A 22700-nucleotide genomic window follows, 5' to 3' on the forward strand; every position below is an offset into this window, starting at 1 on the left:
ATCTTATTAAAAAGCTATTGATATCTGCATTATGAAAACGCAGCAAGATGTAGCACAGCGGTCAAAGATGGCCATCTATGTTTAAATAGGAGAACAATTCAAAAATGTGCTCAGAATCACTTACAAGTCATGTTTAAAACTACAGCATGGGTAGCATATTGCATGAAGAAGAAGAAACCTTAAGTGTACCTCTGATATAAATGTTGATGTAGGCAAGTACCACATCTTACCAAAGAGGAAATACCAATCAGGATGTGTTGCCTTGATGCCATATTTTGTGAAACTGAACTAACCCATAAACCTTACACCATGTAAATATGGTAGGCCATTTGAGAACTAGATCAGATGTTCAGGGCACTGGCCCAGGGAAAGTTGAACAGGACTCACTGTGAGTTGTTTGGTGGTGAGTCCAGCATCAACCACAGCTTTGTGCATGGCCTTCAGTGTATCAAACTCTGGAGCTGCGATGAACACAACATATGGCATGAACTCTGCAGTTTTTAACACCTTCAGAGCCTGAGGACAGATGATACAACATTTCAAAACAGTTAGAATACAAAGATAAAACAAGCCATATCTGTGCATATCAAGGGTTTTGATTACACAACGTTTTATGGACTGCAGTGGAATTTAATTTAGCTTTATGCAGAATGCATTTACTTTATTATGCAAGTGTGTGCATAAAAACAGACAACTGGTCTTAGTGGAAAATTACTGTGCATGTGTGCTATCTCATGTGTCAGACAAGACAAACTAATATTGTGTTTGCAACAAAAGGTGTTCCATGTCTACATCCTGCTGTTTCTTAAAAGAGGCTCCTCTATTCAGGAATTAGAGATGAGAGAATTTTTTGCGATATATATCTTCAATTTCACTTAAAGGGGTCATAGAATGGTACATGCACTTTTACAAGTTGATTATACGGAAATGTGTGTTGGCAGTGCCTGTACACAACCATCCTATAATGATAAAAATACATCCAGTGTTTTTTTTTAATATCCTTATATATTTTCCCCTGTCTCAAATCGAGCCGTCTGACCGTGTGACGTTACACGGTGTACGCCCCTCCCACGATTGTTGATTGACAGCAGCGTTTCAACACAGACCCGCCCTGAGCGAGCTGTCATCAGTCCGCCATTGTTGATACGCTGGAGCAGAATGGTGTCAAAGCGATTGTGGTGTTGTGTTTTATTAACCTTTATATTAATCTTTGCAAATCGCTTGCACGCTTCACGATGAATGAGGCTAAAGTTTACAGGGTAAGTTACATTACGGCATGCTTTCTGTGTATGACGTTCTCAATATAATTCATAATCCCACGTTTATAATGAACAACGCATTATGTTTGTTATTACAAACTGTGTACTCGGGTGATAAAGTTAACGTGGTAACACTACACTAAGCTTACTTTTGTACATGGTTTATAACGGTGTCTGTTACTGATTAAGAAGTAATGTAAAAAAAAAAATCTTATAACATAACATCAATCTGTCAATGAACTAACACATCAGTAAACACATAGCAACTACACTACTCTGCCAGTACAAAGATAGATCAAACTGATAGTTCAAATTGATAAGGTTGCTCAGATGTTTCCTCAGAGACTCCCGTTGCCATTATTTCTCGAAAATATACCCTCAAATGTTGTCAAGGCAACACTCCACGTGTGTTGTGGTGTTGTGTCGGGTCGAACCGAATGCCCCACAGAGCAGAGGGGGCGGGGTGAGCAAAGCTCATTATCATTTAAAGTCACATACACTGAAATGACTTGCTGAAAACGGAGCTGGTTTTGACCAGGTAAAATGAGTGTTTTCTTACAATACTAATGAGAATTTTTAATTAAAGTATATTACAAACTTTTCATTTAGACACTAAAGAATCATATTAACTTGTACAAAAATGTCATTCTATGACCCCTTTAAGCATAACAGGAAAACAGCAGGGTGAGGGGTAACAATTTAAGGAAACCCGCACTGGGTGAGGCTGTCCTTCTCTGTAGAAACTTTGTCTGTATGTGAATGGCCTTCTTACAAGAATAAAATAGCCTACTTCGAAGACAATAGGCCCTTTTCACATGACGTCACACAACTTCCGTTCCGACACAGAGCCGTGTATGATTACTTCCGCCAGCATAGTGAAACGTTATGGAGTTTTATGCTGCGTTCACACCAAACGCACATAGAGCGTCAAAATCGCGTCTAAAATTGGACGCGCATAGAAATCGAGCGTTTGAAGCGAAATAGACGCGCGTTTAGGAGCTGCGCCATGGATGACAGCTCGCTCTCACTCCAGTAGCTATGTAAAACGTCATAAATGTTTTATGTCATAAAACACCACTCTGCCTCTTTTCATTTGCATTAAAAAAATATCAAACATTAATAGCCACACAAATGTGGTTCAGGCAACGCATAAGTTACCTGAATCATCTTCACTGAATGTATATTTATAACAAACAAAATATAAAACAAAACCATGCCTATTTTTGTTTACATTTAAAAATAAAATAAAATAAAAATATAGGCCTACACATTAACATGTGGTTCAAAAAATAGACTAAGTGTGCATAGGCTATATATGATTATTTTTATCACTGTAATAAAATTAAATAATTCATAAAACACAACCCAGTCTAAAGTTAAATAGCCTAAAAAAATAAAGTTATGAAGCTTCACTTTGCCCTCAGTCAAAACGATTTGGCAAGCAAATAGATTCATGAGACCAAAGATCGCCCCGAGACATCAGAGCCAGCGGAAAATGCCAGAAGGACTAGCCGAGGAAAGGCAGCTCTCGCCGGGGTTAATGAGTGCTGAGTGTTGCTGATCGACTGGATCTCACAACAATATCTCATAAAAATTTCCAATCACTCGTGCCAGACGCTCTATTCGCCTTCGGTGTGAACGCAGCTTTACACAGTACATCTGCCAGAAATACCCAGAAATTGGGTGTTGTTTGTAGAATTTTGAGGGAAATAATGAATTTAATCAATTTTGGAATAAGGCTTCCCATCCTGTTAACGTACATGTTAAAGAATGGTAAACTGGAAATGATCATTAACGTTATTAAACTAAACTAAAATATAAAACCTTGTAAATACATAAACATTATTATTCTAAACGAGCTTATACGAGCTGTTAGGTAGTGATGTTATGCCTGATACCGAGGCTTCGAAGCGTGTGTCGAGAACGTCAGGCACCTCCCATCGGAGCTCCGTATCGAGGCTTGTATCGTTTCAGTGAAGTGCCGTCACCGATGACGTTCGATGCCTCGTTTGAGTGCAGTGAGGTTCCCTTTTGGCTAGGGTGGCCATATTTTGGTCCTGGAAAACCAGGACACTCGGCCCGGCAAAGAGATACTCAAATGATACTTGAAGTTTACTCAAAGATTCCTTATTAAATTCAATACATTTAAAGTATGCCTCCACTGTATGGATAGAAAATTGTTATATTAGGGCCAGGACAGGACTTGAAAACAGGACATGTCCTGGGAAAACAGGACGTTTGGTCACCCTACTTTTGGCGGGATGCTTCAACTATATGACGTGTCAAACTACACAAGCACTTCCACTGCCCTCTCTTAAGTCCACATTAATCACTTTCACTTTGTTTTATCCAATCTAAAGAACTCCATTTCCCTCTGTTCAACAAAAGCACTCCCCAGTTACAAAATTATGAAACACTGAGCATAAATACTTGAATGATTAATTTATGTGTGTGTGTGTGTGTGTGTGTGTGTGTGTGTGTGTGTGTGTGTGTGTGTGTGTGTGTGTGTGTGTGTGTGTGTGTGTGTGTGTGTGTGTGTGTGTGTGTGTGTGTGTGTGTGTGTGTGAACACATATTGGCACTGTCACAGTCCTGACAATTTTTAAGCAGCATTTTTGCATTGACCAGCAGGTGTCTCTAGTGTGCATTCGAAGCCTCAAGAAATGAACCACTTTTCAACACATCTGGCTGGAAAGCTTCAAAGCTTATTGAAGCTTCATTTTGCCACCGCTACTGTTAGTAGCCAGTTCTGGCACTCTCCTGAAGTATCCAACGTGAGTACGGTTAAACGGAAGTGCGTATACACTGCTTTGAGGAAAGGCTGAAGTTTGCTGACGTCATTGTGAAAAGGGCCTATTGGGTTTGGTTTTCATTACAATCTCACCACTAAAGAGTTTAAATTTCCACGACAGGACCCAAAGCCTCTAATGTGTCTTCCCAGTCTTTTTTTTTTTTTTTTTTTTATAAACTCACGATAGAAGGTGCACAAAGTAAGTAATATGTTTATGTATTGCTGGCTGTCTTCCTAAACAGCTGAAATGACCGCATGAGCCTCTCTGCTTCCTAACCTGTTTATATGATGGTTCACTGATACGCAACATAAGCTCAGTCTCTATGGAAAGAGCTTGTGGTATGTTTATTAAGAACTTGTGGTAGGTTGTTCTTTAACTCATTTACCCGTCTAATTAGCTCATGTGACCGCCACATAGCAGCCATAATGAGAAGGGACCACTAATATTGAGTCTATGGCTCATGTGAGTGAGTAGAAATACATTCCTATGTGCAACCTTTAAATAAAATGTGTCAAGAATAAATATCTAAGGATAAACAGTTTATATAAAAATGAGACTTGTATGCACATTATTAGCACACACATATACATATATACACATACATATATATATATATATCATATATATATATATATATATTAGGGCTGTCAAAATAACGCGTTAATTTCGATTAATTAATCTGAGGAAAAATAACGCGTTAAAAAAAACGCAGATTAATCCATTGGACTTTGACCCTGAGCTGTAAAATGAAGGAGGAAGACGAGAACGCGCTGCCTGGATCATTGATTGGAACATTTACGTAGCCTGATATGATGGAAGTGCTGATAAAAATAAAGTCGTCTGCGATGTCCTGCAATGTCCACTATCCTACCCAAGAGCGTGTCATATACACGCCATAAAGTGCGTATCATATGCGTGTCATATACACGCCATAAAGTGCGTATCGTATGCACGCGAAAAACTGTGTGGTGCACTGCACTGCACACTTGTACTATTGATACGCATTCTCAACAGGGAGCGCGCACTCTTAAAGGGGTCACACTATATTCCTACTCGTTATAACGTCCTGTATGTAAATACAGTAAATGTAAATGTATGCATATTGTAAATGTATACATATTAAATAAACCTACTGTATCTGTATTTTTTTTAAAGAAATGTATTATTGTTTTTGTAACTTGCTTCTTTGTTCTTTTATTTAGCCTATATTCAATTTCTCATATTAGCCATATTGCCCACCCCTTGCCCACCTGCATACCAGCTGATATACAATGTAGTCTTGATTTGGGTGGTCACTCTGCATTGAAAGTTTGAAAGGGTTTTAAATCTTTTAAATCAAGTAAAATGACTCAAAATCTAGTAATTTAAGCATGCCAAATTCAACTTTAATCATATAAAATGTAATTTCCAAGCAGCAAAATTGTGGCCAGTGAAAATGCTGAGTGGCTAGTAACTTTGGAAAACCACTAGCCACAGTGGCTGGTGAGCAAAAAAGTTAATGTCAAGCCCTGATTGTATGGCCCTGGACCACAAAACCAGTCATAAGGGTAAATTTTTTTAACCCTCAGAGCCCGACGGCATCGCCCACAACGTCACACGGCACCTCCGATAAATATCTATATTATTTCATGAAACTTTTATCGATTTTCTTACCGTTTTTTCCAGCAGAAAGCTAACGAGCTAGCCATCACGGGGGTGTCTTTGGTGTCTTTGTAGCCTTTACAGAAGGTTTTCTATCCAGCCTGGAACATGTGCATCTTTTTGGAGTTGTTCAGCAATAAATCAAAACGCTTACATCCAAGATATATCCACTTGATGTCCATAATTTATACATTTTCCGTCATTTTTGCCGCTAGCGCGATGCTAGCTGCCATTTTGGATGAGGGTTTGACCAATGACAGGCTGATCCGTCATCCACGTTGGTGTGCGTCATTACGCATGAACCACAGCTCTTTTATTGTGAAGAGAGATAGAGACGCACGGCTAGTGTTGAGGATAGAGAGAGAGAGACGCGCTGCAGTTTTTAGTAGTTTTGTGGAGAAAGTTTGAGGAAAAAGTTTGAGGAGAAAGTTTGAGGAGAAGTTCCTGATAGGAACTGTTTTGAGGCTTGGCACCAGTAAATATCCAAAATCCAAAGAGGCCAAAAGCGCCTGGACTTTTTTTGGAAAAATGTAAATAGTTTTGGTTCTGTATAAGTTATCATGTTTATTCCTGAGTTCCAGGACTCTAAAGACTTGAACAAACTGTTTTCCAGAGGAAATATGCTTAGCTTTTATTTATTTGTGTGTGTTTTCAATAAATATTTGAGTGATTCAATTTCCGTTTTATGTTTTCATTTGTCTTTATGGTCCCATAACTTATTTTACATTCAGGTGACATCAATGCAACACAAATATACTGACAGTGCAGCTTGTCTTGAAAAAAAGAGGTGTGTCAATTGTCTGTGCACAACAGGGTTGATGTTTTACAAGCTTTTTTAGTAAATAACACCAGGCGGAAAATTAATTGTAAAAATACCCTTAGGTCTTAAAGGGTTAAATGAGATTTATACATAATCTGAAAGCTGAATAAATAAGCTTTCCATTGATTTATGTTTGTTAGGATAGGACAATATTTAGCCGAGATACAACTATTTGAAAATCGCCAAAAATTTTAAGTTGTCCAAATTAAGCCCTATACATTATACTAATAATAAATGTTTTATATATTTACAGTAGGAAATTTACAAAATATCGTCATGGAATGATCTTTACTTAATATCAGTTAATATGAATTAATTTATTAATTAATATTTGGCATAAAAGAAAATTCGATAATTTTGTCCTATACAAAGTATTGTTGGCTATTGCCACAAATATACCCATGCGACTTATGACTGGTTTTGTGGTCCAGGGTGTGTGTGTGTGTGTGTTGCAAAGCTGAATTTTTAGCATCATTACTCCAGTCTTCAGTCATATGATCCTTCAGAAATCATTCTAGTATGCTGATTTGGTGCTCAAGAAACATTTCTTATGATCATCAATGTGGGAAAAAGTTACTGATCCCAAACGGTATAGTATGTTTCATATATTCCTAATTCGAATTAGCCTAAATTGCATAAAATAATATCTAACTGTAAGGTGGAAAATAATCAAAGATATTTGAAATAGAACAAAATCATCTGCTTTGCTGTTAGCAGCCATCGTCGTGATCAAGTCAGATTTGAATTTGGTGAGATCAGGGAAGAGGATAAAAGAGGATTTCAACTGTAGCTCGCGCTCTTTTGGATTCTCTGGCTTTCTCTAGAGAGAGCTGCTCTTTAGCTCTCTCTCTCTCTCTCTCTCTCTATCTCACAGGTAACATTTTAGGCAGAGGCCTACTGAGCATAATTAAGGGTTTATGTTTACATCTATTTGAAACTATTTTAAGTGTAACCAACTAGAATTTGTGTTTCCTTTTAAAAGAGATTTATGCCTATTATGTGATTGACATTTTACATTTACTTGATTGTTAATAAATTGTTACATTTTTGATACTTTCTGAATTAATCTGTAATTATTAACTATCTCCAATGTGGAAGGTATAATTGCAACAAAGGGTTAAAACGGAACGATTAAATGTATGATTAACTATCAAATATAAATGATCAAACAACCAGTTGGCATTCTCTTCTAAATGCGACAACTATGATAAATGGAGTCAGATAAAGAATATTATAATCAAATCCATGTTTCCAGCTGAAACACTGAACGCGTGCGGCCTTCACCGCGGTTCGCTACCGATCCTTGGAGCGAATTCATGCGGTCTTACAGAGAGAGAGAAAGAGAGAGAGAGAGAGAGCTAAAGAGCAGCTCTCTCTAAAGAAAGCCAGAGAATCCAAAAGAGCGCGAGCTACAGTTGAAATCCTCTTTTATCCTCTTCCCTGATCTCACCAAATTCAAATCTGACTCTTTTAAAACTGACCAATCAGACCAAACCGTAAGACGTTTGAAAGTAACCAATCAGACAAAACTTCCCCCATTGAATCAAAGGTGTAAAAACCTTTTTGCCATCCAGCCATTCTTTTGTTCTTCTAACTCCAACTGGCCCCTCTGATGGCGTTAAGGGGGAGGGGGTTGAGTCAATTTCAATATCTTGATCACAACGATGGCTGCTAACAGCAAAGCAGATGATTTTGTTCTATTTCAAATATCTTTGATTATTTTCCACCTTACAGTGAACCTCTCTGACTTTGAGAGCTGTTGTCAAAGCACTCACCTGAGGATTGACGTCCAGGATACATGTACGGCCTCCGTTCACCACCTCATGGATGGAGTCGATTTTAGTACCGTAGAGGTTGCCGTCGTACTCTCCATGTTCCAAGTACCGGCCCGCTTTGATGTCGGTCTCCATCTCTAGACGCGTTACAAATCTATACGACTGACCATCTCGCTCGTCATCGCGAGGCCGCCGAGACGTATCTGAGATATTGAGACAGAAGAAAGAAATGGGTAAACATATAGACAAGAAAATGTATTTTTTGTATTTTATTTATATTATATAGATAAGAGTATTCCTTAGCCACTCACGCGGTACGGTGGTACCAAAGCGGGTGGGATGTAGTACAACTAGTCTGTTTTTCAGGCTCCGGCGCCCCACTCCTTGCGCTCCAATGAGAATGAGGGTTTTCCTCTGAAATGGTGGCATACGTGCTACTTCCTCATAGATCTGAAGCTCGTGACGATCAAACTCTGCAGAATAACCATACAAAAGAGGAAACACTATGGGTCAACTAGATATATTCGAATAAAGGATGCATATATATTTTAGGTCAAAAAGCAAGAAGAGACCTTTCGAAAGTAAGTTAAAATGATGGGGTCATTTTGTACTTATTCTATAAATGAGTAATTTAGAATTTTATTTTAAATATATATTTTTTATATATTTCAGAATATTATTATTAAAATATATATTTTATAATCTTTCACAGGAACAATATATAAATTATTTATTGTGCTTGAGATGTCATTTTATTTTAAAATATTTTATTATGTCTATTTTATTCTGTCAAGATCAAGCTCTTTCTAAATTTGATTTTAATTAGTACACAATTTTAAAACATTTTTATATAACAACATATTTTTATCTTTTTACCTGCATTTTTGGCAGTGAGGTACATCATCTTCTTCTTCTTTTTACCAGTTATTGTTCCACATAGGATTCCTAAAAAATAGAGAAAAAGACAGAGCAAGAGAGGTATATTAATTACAATATTAATACAATTCATTTATGATTCGTTGGTTCTTAAGAATGCACAGACAATAGTGAGTGATTCAAGCCATGTTCTATTTTCGATGTATCAACTTCTGCCATCATTATAGAGTCCCACTTTGTAAGAGCAACCGTTACAAAAAATAATTTATACCTGCATCTATTAATATTTCAAACAGCAAGATGTAGTCATTGTTCTAAATTACTTGGAGTGTTTTTTTTCTTTCCTTTCTTTAATGTTGTCTGTTGTGTGAATGTATGTAGTGTATTATTGCAGCTTCGAGTCCAAAACAAATTTCCTGAAAAGGACAATAAAGTAAAGTATACTCTAATTATGTAACGCAGTGGTTCCCGAACTTTTTAGAGTGGCGTACCCCCTGTGGAATTTTAAATCCTAGCACCCCCCCATTTGACATATAAGAGGCCATCATGCTATAAGAACCAAGCCTAGAGAATGTCTCGTTGTGGAAAGACCGCATCAACTTTGGCCGTGTGTTAGTGAGATGACAAGGAGAGAAGAGAGATACAGGATCACTGGACTAAAAATAACATTACTTTCCAAAGGATCCTAATGCTATGAATGTGGTTATTTATTTCCAACAATGTGAATGTCTCAGTTGAGCATTATTTATTTGTATTCGGTATATTATAAGACATTTATGATGTGGACTCGACAGTAATGCAACAATATGTAAGTAACCGTGTTAATTCTAATGCCTGATCTGTGACCAGTGATTTCTGAAATGTAATGATTCATGTACAGTCATATGTTCTTTGTCTATGTGTCAGTAAATCAAACCAGTGACTAAATGGCCAACTTCACATTGTTTCTCTTGGTAGGATGAAAAAATCTGTTATGTAAACTATACATAGAAAGCGAGCAAGGAACACTCCCTTTACAATCGCTGGAGCTGTCAATCAAACAGCACAAGTTTATCAGTGACTGAGTTCTGAACTCTTGCCAAAATTCTCGTTATAATCAACGAATCTCTTTTTTACATTGTATTTGCACTGCTAGTTATGATGAAAGCATTAGTTAGTGTGCAGAAATTGAGTTGCAATGATCACTGCATTTATGCGCTCAACATGTCTGTGATCCTTTCATGCCACGATCGAAATATAATGCCATAGATCTAAATATAATGCTATAAGGCTTTTATTAACTTTTGCACTTTTTTTGGCTTAAAATTTTGGGCTGCCATTTACTGCCATTATAATGCTTGGATTAGCCAGGACATTTATATAACTCTAATTGTATTCGTCTGAAAGAAAAATGTCATATATACCTAGGATGGCTTGAGGGTGAGTTAATTATGGGATAATTTTCATTTTAACCTTTAAAACAGAGCGTTCAAATCAGAGGGCTAAAATCAGGGTAGGAAAAATGCCTTTTATTTCTAAATTATTACAATTTTTGATGTAAAAATCACACTAACATTATAAGTGCACCTCAGGAAACATTATAAACAATAAAATGATGCTCAGAGCTAGCATTAATGCAATTACAATAGGTGTAAATAATGTTATGAGATCATGTTTTCAATATGAAATGATGGTAAAAACAAAGCGATACTTTTAAATATCAAACTAACCACCAGTATGTGTCGGCAATTCACTGTCTTAATGAGTGAGTCATTGAGTCATTCATTCAGTAACTAAGCAAACGTTGTATTCATGAATGGGTATTTGAATCGTTGATTCTCCCGAATTGTTCAAAGCCGCAGATTCATTCACTAACCACGCTTGGTGAAACATAACAGTTCTGCTGTGGCTTTAGTTGGAACTATTATTTAGTTACGAAATAGAGCACACACTATTGACAATACTGTGTTTAAACTTAATATTATCTTTTTGCTTGAGGAATTGTTGCAGACCTATAAAAAATCTCACATTTGCAATCGTGTGCATATTCGGGGGGAAAATGCATTAGAGCCTATTGCTTGTATATTATCAACATTAAAAACAAGAACTCACACAGGGTATGTTTCTGTATTGATGAGTCTTAATCAATTTCTATGTACAGTTTGTGTCTATATTTGTTCTTCAAGTGCTAAAACCCTAAGGCAGCATACTCTGCATGCAACCTATATGCATGATGCCTGTGTGGATTCAGTTAGTTTTGACAACAAAAGATGTTTTTACACTGCTAGAAATACATGCTCAGTTTTAATGTTATTTTAAGGTGGGGTAGAATTAAAAGAACGGAAAAACTTAGCATTTTGTTCACGTACCCCAGTTTGGGAACCGCTGATGTAATGTTATGTGGTTGTCCACTAGATGGCATTAAGTTTGTATTTTCTGTAGGCTTGTGGCATTGCTATAACATATATGGACAAATTTGTGTGTATCCCATACAAAAATGTGCCATAGATTTTAATACATGATAAGACAATACATGTATATGGGCTGTCCTTTAAACAGTGTCAGACGTTTCAGAAAATATTTCTGTCATTTGGTTTCATGTTATGGCAACAGTAGTGTGTTTAAGTATATCACCTGCTCCATCTAGGTCTCTAGGAACAAATGCTTTCCTCTTTTCTTCCAGAAACTGACTGGGAATCAGCCCAGTACTTCCTTCCACCAGATGGCATGCCTGTCAGTCAAAACAATATTGCCAGAAAAATACAATGACCAACTACTGCAAATGAATAAGAATAGGTAATTAAAAACCACAATAATCATACCTGCCACCAGTTTGGGTCTTCTCGGTTGACAATCTGCAGGATATCACCCCTTTGGAAAGCAAGTCCCGCCTCTCTGCATGGAATTAGATTGTCATTGGCTGGATTGTAGTCAAAATGTGGCTGCACGTACACCTGGGAGAAATAAAACAGGTGATTGAACAAATTAATCCAAACGCTAACCAGCACTCAGTATGATTATTATATTCACTAATACAGTACATCATTTATTTAGCAATCAGCAAATGACTTCTGAGAAAACGTCACACTCTCGGTCACTCAGGCTTTGAACCTGGGCTGTTCGCATTCCATGGTAAATAATAATAATGTTAACATTAAAATAAAACGGCAAATGATAATAGTAATGAAAGTTCATATTCCTTTTTCCACTTGTTAGCATTAGTACAACAAAAATGAGGAGCAAAGACTGTGCATTAGGTGTGTAATTGATGCTTTGTGAACTTTTACACAGAGAATGAAAAAGTAAAGCATAAATAAATTAAAACGTACAACCAATACATATTTACTTCAACTAAGAGATCAAGGTGTTGCTGGTAAGCATGGCCCTGTTAGGAAGATGTCATATAACTACACCACATGGGAGCAAAAAGCATCATTTGGGGAGCACCATGCAACATTTAAATCTGAAATATTTTAGTGTATTAATGTAGATGTTTTAAATGTGCTTAAATGGCTTAAATCCATGCATCCCGTGGCATTGTGGTGCCATATGCGCTTATCTGGAAAAGCATTCATATTAAAGATAACCTACCCTTAACCTTACACACACTAACATTTATTTGATCAGGCTTCATGATCTGACAAGTATAACAACTAATTTTCCATGGCAGATCTTCCTAGATTTGAACAGATTGAGGAGGTGGGGATGATATAATATTTACATAAATGGAAGATGAAAAGAATCCTTATTTTGTCACCTAGTGTCACTGACTTTCAGATATTGAATCACAATAACAAAATTATTCATGTTATTAGCAGATTCCCTTTCTCAAAGAAAAATCCATAAATACATTATGTGAACACAGAGAGAGATGTGTGTTACAGAGAAAATACCAGGAGCCATGTAATGAGATTTTGAGTGTGCGCGTGTCTTGCCCCAGATAGCATGTGGAGTGTTATTAATAGGGCTCTCAGGGATCTTTTTTACTACAAAGCATCATGGGATTTTACAAATGGCCAAATGCAACCCCAAGAATGGATGTCTTATGTGTCGGCGTGCACATAAGTCTACATATGTGCATTTTATATTTCACGAAGATGCCCTGAAACAAATACTGGTGGATTTGAACTGCATGTATAAACATGATTTGGCAAATTCAGTGTCTTCATATGCAGTTGAATTTAGCGTAAACTTCAAAGTGGGGTCAGTATGATTTTTTTTAAAGAAATGTAATACTTTTTTTCAGCAAGGATTAATTAAATTGATCAAAATTGACAGTAAATGTCCACTTATAATGTTATAAATATTTATATTTCAAATAAATGATGTTCAAAAGATAATAGAATCCTTTCACGGTTTCAAAACAAAAATATTAATTAGCACAACTGTTTTCAACATTGATAATAATAAGTAATCAGCATATTAAAATGATTTCTGAAGGATCATGTGACACTGAAGACTGAAAATTCAGCTTCCATAACAGGAATAAATTACGTTTAAAAATATATTAAAATAGAAAACAGTTATTTTGAATTTTTATTACAGTGTATTACTGTTTTACTGCATGTTTGATCAAATAAATGCTGCCTTGGTCATGAGACTTCTTTCAAAAACATTAAAAAAAATTCTTACAGAGCCAAATTTTTAAACAGTGGTGTATATGGATATTATTATGTGAGTGTGTGTGTGTGTGTGTGTGTGTGTACCTGTGGTGGCGCCGGAGCATCTCTGTAGCTGGGCAGTATTTTCAACGTTATTCCTCCACTACATTCTTTGAGCATCTCCTGGAGCTCAGTGGGATTATTGCCAACGTCCTTCCCGTTCACCTCCTTTATGATGTCACCCACATGCAGCAGCCCCTGCCTGTCAATCAGCCCTCCGTGGAGGATGCGGGCAATTACCAGGTCACCTTTGTCCATTCGGAAAGTCACACCCTGGGAAAAAACGATAGCATAAGTAATGACACGCATATAGACTCTTTTGCCCAGTTGGATCATCTGCGTATTTGGACTGGATATTGACTGAAATTGTGACTGGATGAGATTTTAAAATTGTTGATTCAACTTGTGGCCATATACAAATCTATATATTCATAAAAACACACCAGAGGTTCTCCTGCTTTCTTGCGGATGCCAATCATCCTCACTGCATCGGCCTGCATAAGAGCGTTGTTTACTGCCGCATCATTGATCACTTCAGGAGGGGCTGGGGCTTCATAGCACTTAGATGCCACTATGTCATGGGCTTCCAAAAGACACTGAAATAAAAGAGAGGAAGTGAGAACAAAATAATTATTGAAATATATTGAAAAAAAGTTAGAAGGTACAAGACGAGAAGGTATGAGATGAGAAAAAAGAGAGGGTTTAAGATGAGACAACACAAGACCAGAAGAGAAGGTAAGATATGAGATGAGACAAGATAAGAAGGTATGAGAGGAGACAAGAAGAGAAGGTAAGATATGAGATAAGATAAGATAATAAGGTCAAGTCAAGTCACCTTCATTTATAAAGCTCTTTTTACCATACAGATTGTTTCAAAGCAGATTTACAGTGATAATAGGAAATTAATGGAAGAGAGATTGTTTTGGCTGTACAGCAGTTCTAGAAAAAAGTTATTGTCCAGCTGAACTACGTTTTTGATTGATTAATTTCCGTTGTAAAAAATCATTCGTTTTTTACTTTGGGGATGCTTACATGACACCATTTTCAACTAAAATAGAAAACTTTTAATGCGTTCTGCCCATTAATTTGCATGGCAAACTTTGAAATGGTTATTAAATAGCTTTGAAATGATACCATTATCATCTTCGTGTAAACTTCAAAAAATGTCTAAAATCTTTCAAAATCTGTCAAAATCTTTGAGAATGAAAGCATGCAAATATTATGTGTTTAGTCTATAGGCAAGTGCGTCTGGCACTTGTCTGGCATGCATAATACAGAGTTTTAGTCGTTTCCGCAGAGAAGGTACGAGATGAGATTAAATGAGAATAGAGGGTACCAGATGAGACGAGAAGGCGTGAGACGAGATGAAACAAGAACAGAAGGTATGAGATGAGATGAGACAATAAGGGAAGCTATAAGAGGAAAAGGCATAAGATGAGATCAAATGAGAGAAGAGCTTACGAGATGAGTTGAGACAAGAAGAGAAGGCATGAGATGAGAAAGAGAAGGTATGAGATTAGATGAAATTAGAAGAGAAGGCATGAGATTAGATGAAATGAGAAGAGAGGGTATGAGATGAGACAAGAAGAGAAGGTATGAGAAGAGAGGATACGAGATGAGGAGATGGCATGAGATGAAAGGAGAGTTTACGAGATTATTTGAGACAAGAAGAGAAAGCATGAGATGAAACGAGAAGAGATGGTAGGAGATGAGACAAGAAGAGAAGGTATGAGATGAGAAGAGAAGGCATGAGATGAGTGGAAACAAGAAAAGAGGGTACAAGATGAGATAAGACAAGAAGAGAAGGTATGAAATGAGAAGAGAAGGTATGAGATGAGACGAGACTAGAAGACATGAAATGAGATGAAAGGAGAGGAGAGGGTACGAGATGAGTTGAGACAAGAAGAGAAGGTATGAGATGAAACAAGAAGAGATGGTAGGAGATGAGACAAGAAGAAAGGATGAGAAGAGAAGAGAAGAGAAGGTACGAAAAGAGAAGACATGAGATGAGATGAAACGAGAAGAGATGGTATGAAATTAGATGAAAGCAGAGGAGATGGTACGAGAAGAGTTGAGACAAGAAGAGAAGGCATGATATAAAACAAGAAGAGATGGAATGAGATGTGACAAGAAGAGAAGGTATGAGATGGGAAGATAAGGTACGAGATGAAAAGAGAAGGTATAAGAGGAGATGAAATGAGACCAGATGGTATGAGGTGAGATGAAAGGAGAGGGTACGAGATGAGTTGAAACAAGAAGAGAAGGCATGAGATGAGATGAAGCGAGAAGAGATGGAATGAGATTAGAAGAGAAGGTATGAGATGGGAAGATACGGTACAAGATGAGAAGGCATGAAACGAGAAGAGAGGGTATGAGATTAGATGAGAAAAGTAGAAAAAGCACGAGATGAAATGAGAAGAGATGGTACGAGATGAGACAAGATAAAAAGACATGAGATGAAATAAGACAAGACAATAAGGTACAAGAAGAGACAAGAAAAGTAGAAAATGTACAAGAAGAGATGAGACAAGAAGTTACAAGAAAATATTATATTAGATGAGAGAATACAAAATGAGAAAGTGTGAGTTAGGGCTGTGCGATATTGAAGAAAAATGCGATATGTGATATCCTTGTTAAATAATGCGATATTCGATATGCGATACGATATTGCTTCAAGTGTATAAAATCTATTTCTTTCCCCAACTGATATCTTTCACTTAAAGCATCACCAACTGTGTTTACATGAATACTCATCAAGACATAACTGTGCGTGTATTTGACAGTTTGAGTGTGTAAAAAGACACGAAAAAAAGAACAGCTTGTGCGCACATTTCGGTGTGTGTGTCAGACAGCAGACAGCACGAGACTGCAGGGAGTTGTTTTTTGCAAATTATTGCATTTAATAACTCTTTTTAAATTCAAGCAAGTCACATAAGTAACAGTCGTGTGCCCAGTCTAATGTTGAAGTAGCCTATTAAAATCATTCAGATATTGCATGCCCTTGCGATATTTCGATAACTGTGATATATTGCGCAGCCCTAGTATGAGTTTAGATGAAACAAGATAAGGTACGAGGTACAAATATTCTACCTGAAAATGGGGCTCCAGCAGGATTTTGGAGAGCTCTGCAGCACTGTCATCTCGTACGCTCAGCCCGCTGATGTCACCCAGAATCTCAGTCACAAGCTCAACATTATTCTCCTGCACAGCCTCCAACTTCACATCCTCCAAACGCTCATGAGCCTGAACACAAACATCTCATCATTTCATCAATCCATGAACTGATATTTCTTACAGTGTCTAGTTGCTCCTCTCTGTGAATTTAACACTAATTTAATCGCATGACACATTTTTGATCTGACAAATTCGCATGACTTTCTAAATGTGTTGATGATGAGTGTGCTTTTCAGACAAAAGTTGTCCAATAATTATTTATATAATTTAGTCACAAATTAAATTTGTTTTTAGATTAACCTCATTTGCTATTCAAATCAACTAGAGTAAAGCCTGGACAGCTGAGTGTGCTTTACCTTGGCCAGTGAGCGGACTATAGGACTCTCCATGATGCCTTTGAGGAAGATGAGGTCAATGTCTTTAGCCCCGGTGGTGGCGGGCAACTCGCCCAGGTTATCCAACACCTGCTGCATAGCTGCACGCATACAGAAAGAGAGCTGTTACGACACAAGACACACCCCTTGCAACACGCTGAGTAATACACACCAGGGTCAGAGAACATGACAAAATGTTTCACCTGTAAAATACAACAAACTTCACATCACAATATCAGATGGCTGAAATATAACACCCCCTTCCACGATACTATAATCTCCTTATTGTACATGTTTAACTATTCTTTTGTCTTCAGTGTTCATTTGATCCACTGAGGTAGTTTCCTGAGTCTAAAATATTATAGTGAGTGAAACATGTAGTGTTGTGTATATATATATACACACACTATATTGCCTAAAGTATTGGGACGTCTGCCTTTACATGCACATGAACTTTAATGACATCCCATTCTTAATCTGTAGGGTTTAATGTGGAGTTGGCTCACCCTTTGCAGCTATAACAGCTTCAACTCTTCTGGGAAGGCTTTCCACAAGGTTTAGGAGTGTGTTTATGGGAATTTTTCTTCTAGATCATTTCTTCTAGACCATTCTTCTAGAAGCGCATTTGTGAGGTCAGGCACTAATATTGGACAAAAAGGCCTGGCTCGCAGTTCCGCACTAATTCATCCCAAAGGTGTTCAATCAGGTTGAGGTCAAGACTCTGTACAGGCCAGTCAAGTTCCTCCACACCAAACTCGCTCATCCATGTCTTCATGGACCTTGCTTTGTGCAATGGTGCGCAGTCATGTTGGAACAGGAAGGGGCCCTTCCCAAACTGCTCCCACAAAGTTGGGAGCATGAAATTGTCCAAAATGTCTTGGTGTGCTGAAGCTTTAAGAGTTCCTTTCACTGGAACTAAGGGGCCATGCCCCACCCCTGAAAAACCACCCCCCACACCATAATCCCCCTCCACCAAACTTTACACTTGGCACAATGCAGTCAGGCAAGTACCGTTCTCCTGGCAACCACCAAACCCAGACTCATCCATCGGATTGCCAGGCAGAGAAGCGTGATTCGTCACTCCAGAGAACACGTCTCCACTGCAGAGTCCAGTGGCACTGTACTTTACATCACTGCATCCCACGCTTTGAATTGCACTTGGTGATGTAAGGCTTGGATGCAGCTGCTCGGCCATGGAAACCCATTCCATGAAGCTCTCTACACACTGTTCTTGAGCTAATCTGAAGGCCACACAAAGTTTGGAGGTCTGTAGCTATTGACTCTGCAGAAAGTTGTCGACTTCTGCGCACTGTGTGCCTCAGCATGAACTGAACCCGCTCTGTGATTTTACAAGGCCTACCACTTCGTGGCCGAGTTGCAGTTGTTCCCAATTGCTTCCACTTTGTTATAATAGCACTAAAAGTTGACAGTGGACTATTTAGTAGTGAGGAAATTTCACAAATGGACTTATTGCATAGGTGGCAATCTATCACGATACAACACTTGAATTCACTGAGCTCCTGAGAGCAACCCATTCTTTCACAAATGTTTGTAGAAGCAATCTGCATGCCTAGATGCTTGATTTAATACATCTGTGGCCATGGACGTGATTGGGACACCTGAATTCAATGATTTGGAGGGGTGTCCCAATACTTTTGGCAATACAGTGCATATACAGTATGTGTATGTATATATATATATATATATATATATATATATATATATATATATATATATATATATATATATATATATATATATATATATATATATATATATATATATATATATATATACACACAGCACTACATCACATACATCTGTGTTAGGACCTCTGCTATTTTTAATATACATGCTGTCCCTTGGTAATATTATTAGAAAACATGGAATTAGTTTCCACTGTTATGCCGATGATACTCAGTTATACATCATGACCAAATTAAATCTCTAAAAGTTGACCAAGTTGACAGTGTCATTAAAGATATAAAATATTGGTTGACCAGTGTCTACTAAATCCAGATAAGACTGAGGTATTACTTGTTGGACCAAAAACCTGTACACAGAATTTCTTAGAATAGAAGGATGTACTGTTACTTCATCCTCTACAGTTAAAGACCAGGGGCCTCATTTATAAAACTTTGCGTAGGATTTGCGTCAGAATTGGCGTACGGATGAAACATAGGACGTGCGTACGCACAGAAATATTCGGATTTATAAAACCGTGCGCACGCACATCCTACGCAGTTTTCCCTTAATAAATCACAATCAATTCTAAATGTAGCGCAGCTTTTGCGGCTTCATGTCACGCCCATACTTGCCCATAAATAGTCCGTGAAACGCACACAAGTTAATATTCATAGGTTGCGAAATCATGGCAAACACAGAGAGGAAATTAAAAAAAAACGAAACTTCACTCAATGTGAGGTAGAAGTTATCGTTGGCGAGGTTGAAAAGAGAAGAAAAGTGTTGTTTGGAGGGCACAGTGTGGGCATTACTAATGCCAAAAAGACACTTGAGTGGCAAAAGGTTGCAGACGCCGTAAATGCTGTAGCCTCACAACCTCGGACTATCGCCGAAATAAAAAAGAAATGGTCGGACATCAAAGTCGAGGCAAAAAAGCGTCTAGTGCTCCATCGCCAGAGTGTGTCCTCTTGCTGTCTGAAGATGCGTTCACTCCGAATCCTTCCATTCGCCACATCTTCTAGAGCACAAGATCAGCCATTGTGCGTCATTATGCATTGAGATGGGCATTTTATTTCCATCCATTTAATTGAATCTGACAAGCTACAGATGTCGGTTATAATCTACGTGGAAATGGGAAATAGTTCCGTGCAAATGTAATGTCTTGCAGCTTTCTGAATGGTTGAGACATACGTCATTTTATCAAAAATAAAACTAAAGGCATATGCATGAATACCATGAACGTAGCTGATGAAGAAATTTTACTATGAAAACAACTTTCCCCAGTGGACAATTAATACATCTATCTATTTATCTATATATCTCCCTAATTATCTATCTATCTGTCTAATTGCATCTATCTGCTCCGCCAGACGGACACTTGACAAGAATATCAGTTTTGTACATTAGCTATTTCGTTGTTTACCATATTTATGAGGATGAATTGCAATGCATAACATGCCAATATTATTGCAGAACATATTTCACTTTTCTTTTTGCAAATATGTGTTAATTTGCATTTATGTTGTAATTTTCGTTTGCTTTTGTTTGTTTTACACTGCAGATCGATCAAACGGGTGTTCGTGTAGGCTGTTCATTGTAAGACTTGCTTTGTGAAGTCTTAATGTTATTTATGAGAGGCATAGCCATTTCTTTTACACAACGGTCTACAGTTTCACACACTTTCACGTGTTTCTTCCATCTGCCGACGGTGTCGCCATTTCTCATTTCACCCGTTTTTGTGCGTACGCCTGGGTCAGAGCTTGCGTGAAGGACCGCACATTTTCCCGTCAAGTTTGCTTTTTATAAATACCAATTATTGCGTAGAGAGCGGCGTACGCCTTCTTTTGTGCGTACGCAACGTTTATAAATGAGGCCCCTGGGCTGCGTTTCACAAAAGCATCGGAAGCCTAAGTTGATCGTAGAGACCACTGGTGGCATTGTTTTACGATCAATTTAGGCTTACGATGCTTTTGGAAAACACAGCCCTTTGTGTTATATTAGACAGCAACTTGACTTTCAAAAATCATATTTCATATGTAAATGGACTGCATTTATATAGCGCTTTTAACAGACCAATGGCCATCCAAAGCGCTTTACACATTGCCTCACATTCACCCATTCACACACCGACGGCGGTGTCAGACATGCAAGGCGCCATCCAGCTCGTCGGGAGCAGCTGGGGTTAGGTGTCTTGCTCATGGACACCTCGACACTTGGTCAGGTGGAACCGGGGATCGAACCACCAACCTTCCGGTTTGTAGACAACCTACATGAACCACTGAACCACTGCCGCCCCATATGTTACAAAAATAGCCTTCTTCCACCTCTGAAACATTGTTAAGCTACGGAACATGTTATCTGTTTCTGATGCAGAAAAGCTAGATCATGCATTCATGACCTCTACACTGGATTACTGTAATGCATTACTAGGTGGTTGTCCTGCATCCTCATAAACAAGCTACAGTTAGTCCAAAATGCAGCTGCTAGAATTCTTACCAGGTCAAGAAAATATGATCATATAACACCAATTTTATCATCTGTACACTGGTAGCCCATTAAGTTCCATATTGGTTACAAAGTATTGCTACTGATCTATAAGGCCCCAAATGGTTCAGCTATGTATGTGTGTATGTTTTCACATTTGGCTCCTAAACTGTGGAATAGCCTTCCTGATAAAGTTCGGGGCTCAGGCACACTCTCCCAGTTTAAATCTAGATTAAAGACATCTCTTAAGCCAGGGGTGTCCAAACTTTTTTTAAAGGGGGCCGGATTTGATGTTGTGGACATACCTGGGGGCCGGTCCCTTTTCTATTATATATATATATATATATATATATATATTTGACAAAAGCTTGAGCTGACAGTAGAGTAGCTTGAGATAGGACACAGGAAATGTATAGATATTTAACAATATCTGTAAAACTTTCATCAACCAAAAAGTTTTAATGGGTGAAATTTTAATATTATTACGGAGTTAGAAGTTAGAACTCTATTCTAATTTAAATTTAATAAGTGCTCTATTTAGATCACCACAGGTAAAACCACACTACAAAACATGCTTTTCTGACTTGGTATTTCTGTCTTTTTTCTAGTCCAAATATCAAAAAATTCTTAAATCAAGATGCTTTTACTAAGGAAAATTACATATTTTTTCTTCATTCCTGGGGGAAAAACTCTAAATGAATTGAGTTTTTGCTTGAAACAAACTAAATTATCTGCCAATGGATTAGAAAAATAATCTTCCAAAATCTTCCTTAAAGATTCCAAACAGAAACATTATTTTTCTTACCCCATTGGCAGATATATTTGCTTATTTTAAACAAAAACTCACTTCAATTAAATAGTGTTTTCCAGAAAACAAGAAAAAATATCTAATGTCATTTTACTTATCTCGTAACATCTTTTAGATATAATTTTTAGATATATTTAGACTAGAAACAGGACAAAAATACTAAATGACAGCATTTTTTGCAGGGCGCACAAGGCAAAAAGTAATACATATATATATATATATATATATATATATATATATATATATATATATAGAATAGTATTAAAGTATTTAGTCTATAGACATATAAATACAAATGCACAAAACTGCAAGTTTATGACAAAAAATAGTCTGCAATTTGGCCTTTATTACTCATGTAATACATGTCTACATTAC

General features: G+C 37.5%; 1 protein-coding gene across 3 annotated transcripts in view; it reads right to left on the reverse strand.

Annotated features, from left to right (window-relative positions):
• Nucleotides 1-22700, reverse strand: part of pals2b (protein associated with LIN7 2, MAGUK p55 family member b) — a 53878-nt gene that overhangs the window by 2332 nt on the left and 28846 nt on the right. For all 3 annotated transcript variants that reach the window (XM_079829592.1, XM_079829593.1, XM_079829591.1), the window contains 10 exons: nt 17333-17451; nt 16893-17045; nt 14246-14398; nt 13848-14075; nt 11964-12095; nt 11776-11872; nt 9163-9231; nt 8598-8759; nt 8287-8489; nt 388-516 (listed from right to left, as the gene is read on the reverse strand). In XM_079829592.1, coding sequence (XP_079685718.1) covers nt 388-516; nt 8287-8489; nt 8598-8759; nt 9163-9231; nt 11776-11872; nt 11964-12095; nt 13848-14075; nt 14246-14398; nt 16893-17045; nt 17333-17451 — 1445 coding nt within the window. The remainder of the gene's footprint in view (nt 1-387; nt 517-8286; nt 8490-8597; nt 8760-9162; nt 9232-11775; nt 11873-11963; nt 12096-13847; nt 14076-14245; nt 14399-16892; nt 17046-17332; nt 17452-22700) is intronic.

The sequence above is a fragment of the Gobio gobio genome (genome assembly GCF_949357685.1).
Source record: "Gobio gobio genome assembly, chromosome: 11".
NCBI lineage: Eukaryota > Metazoa > Chordata > Actinopteri > Cypriniformes > Gobionidae > Gobio > Gobio gobio.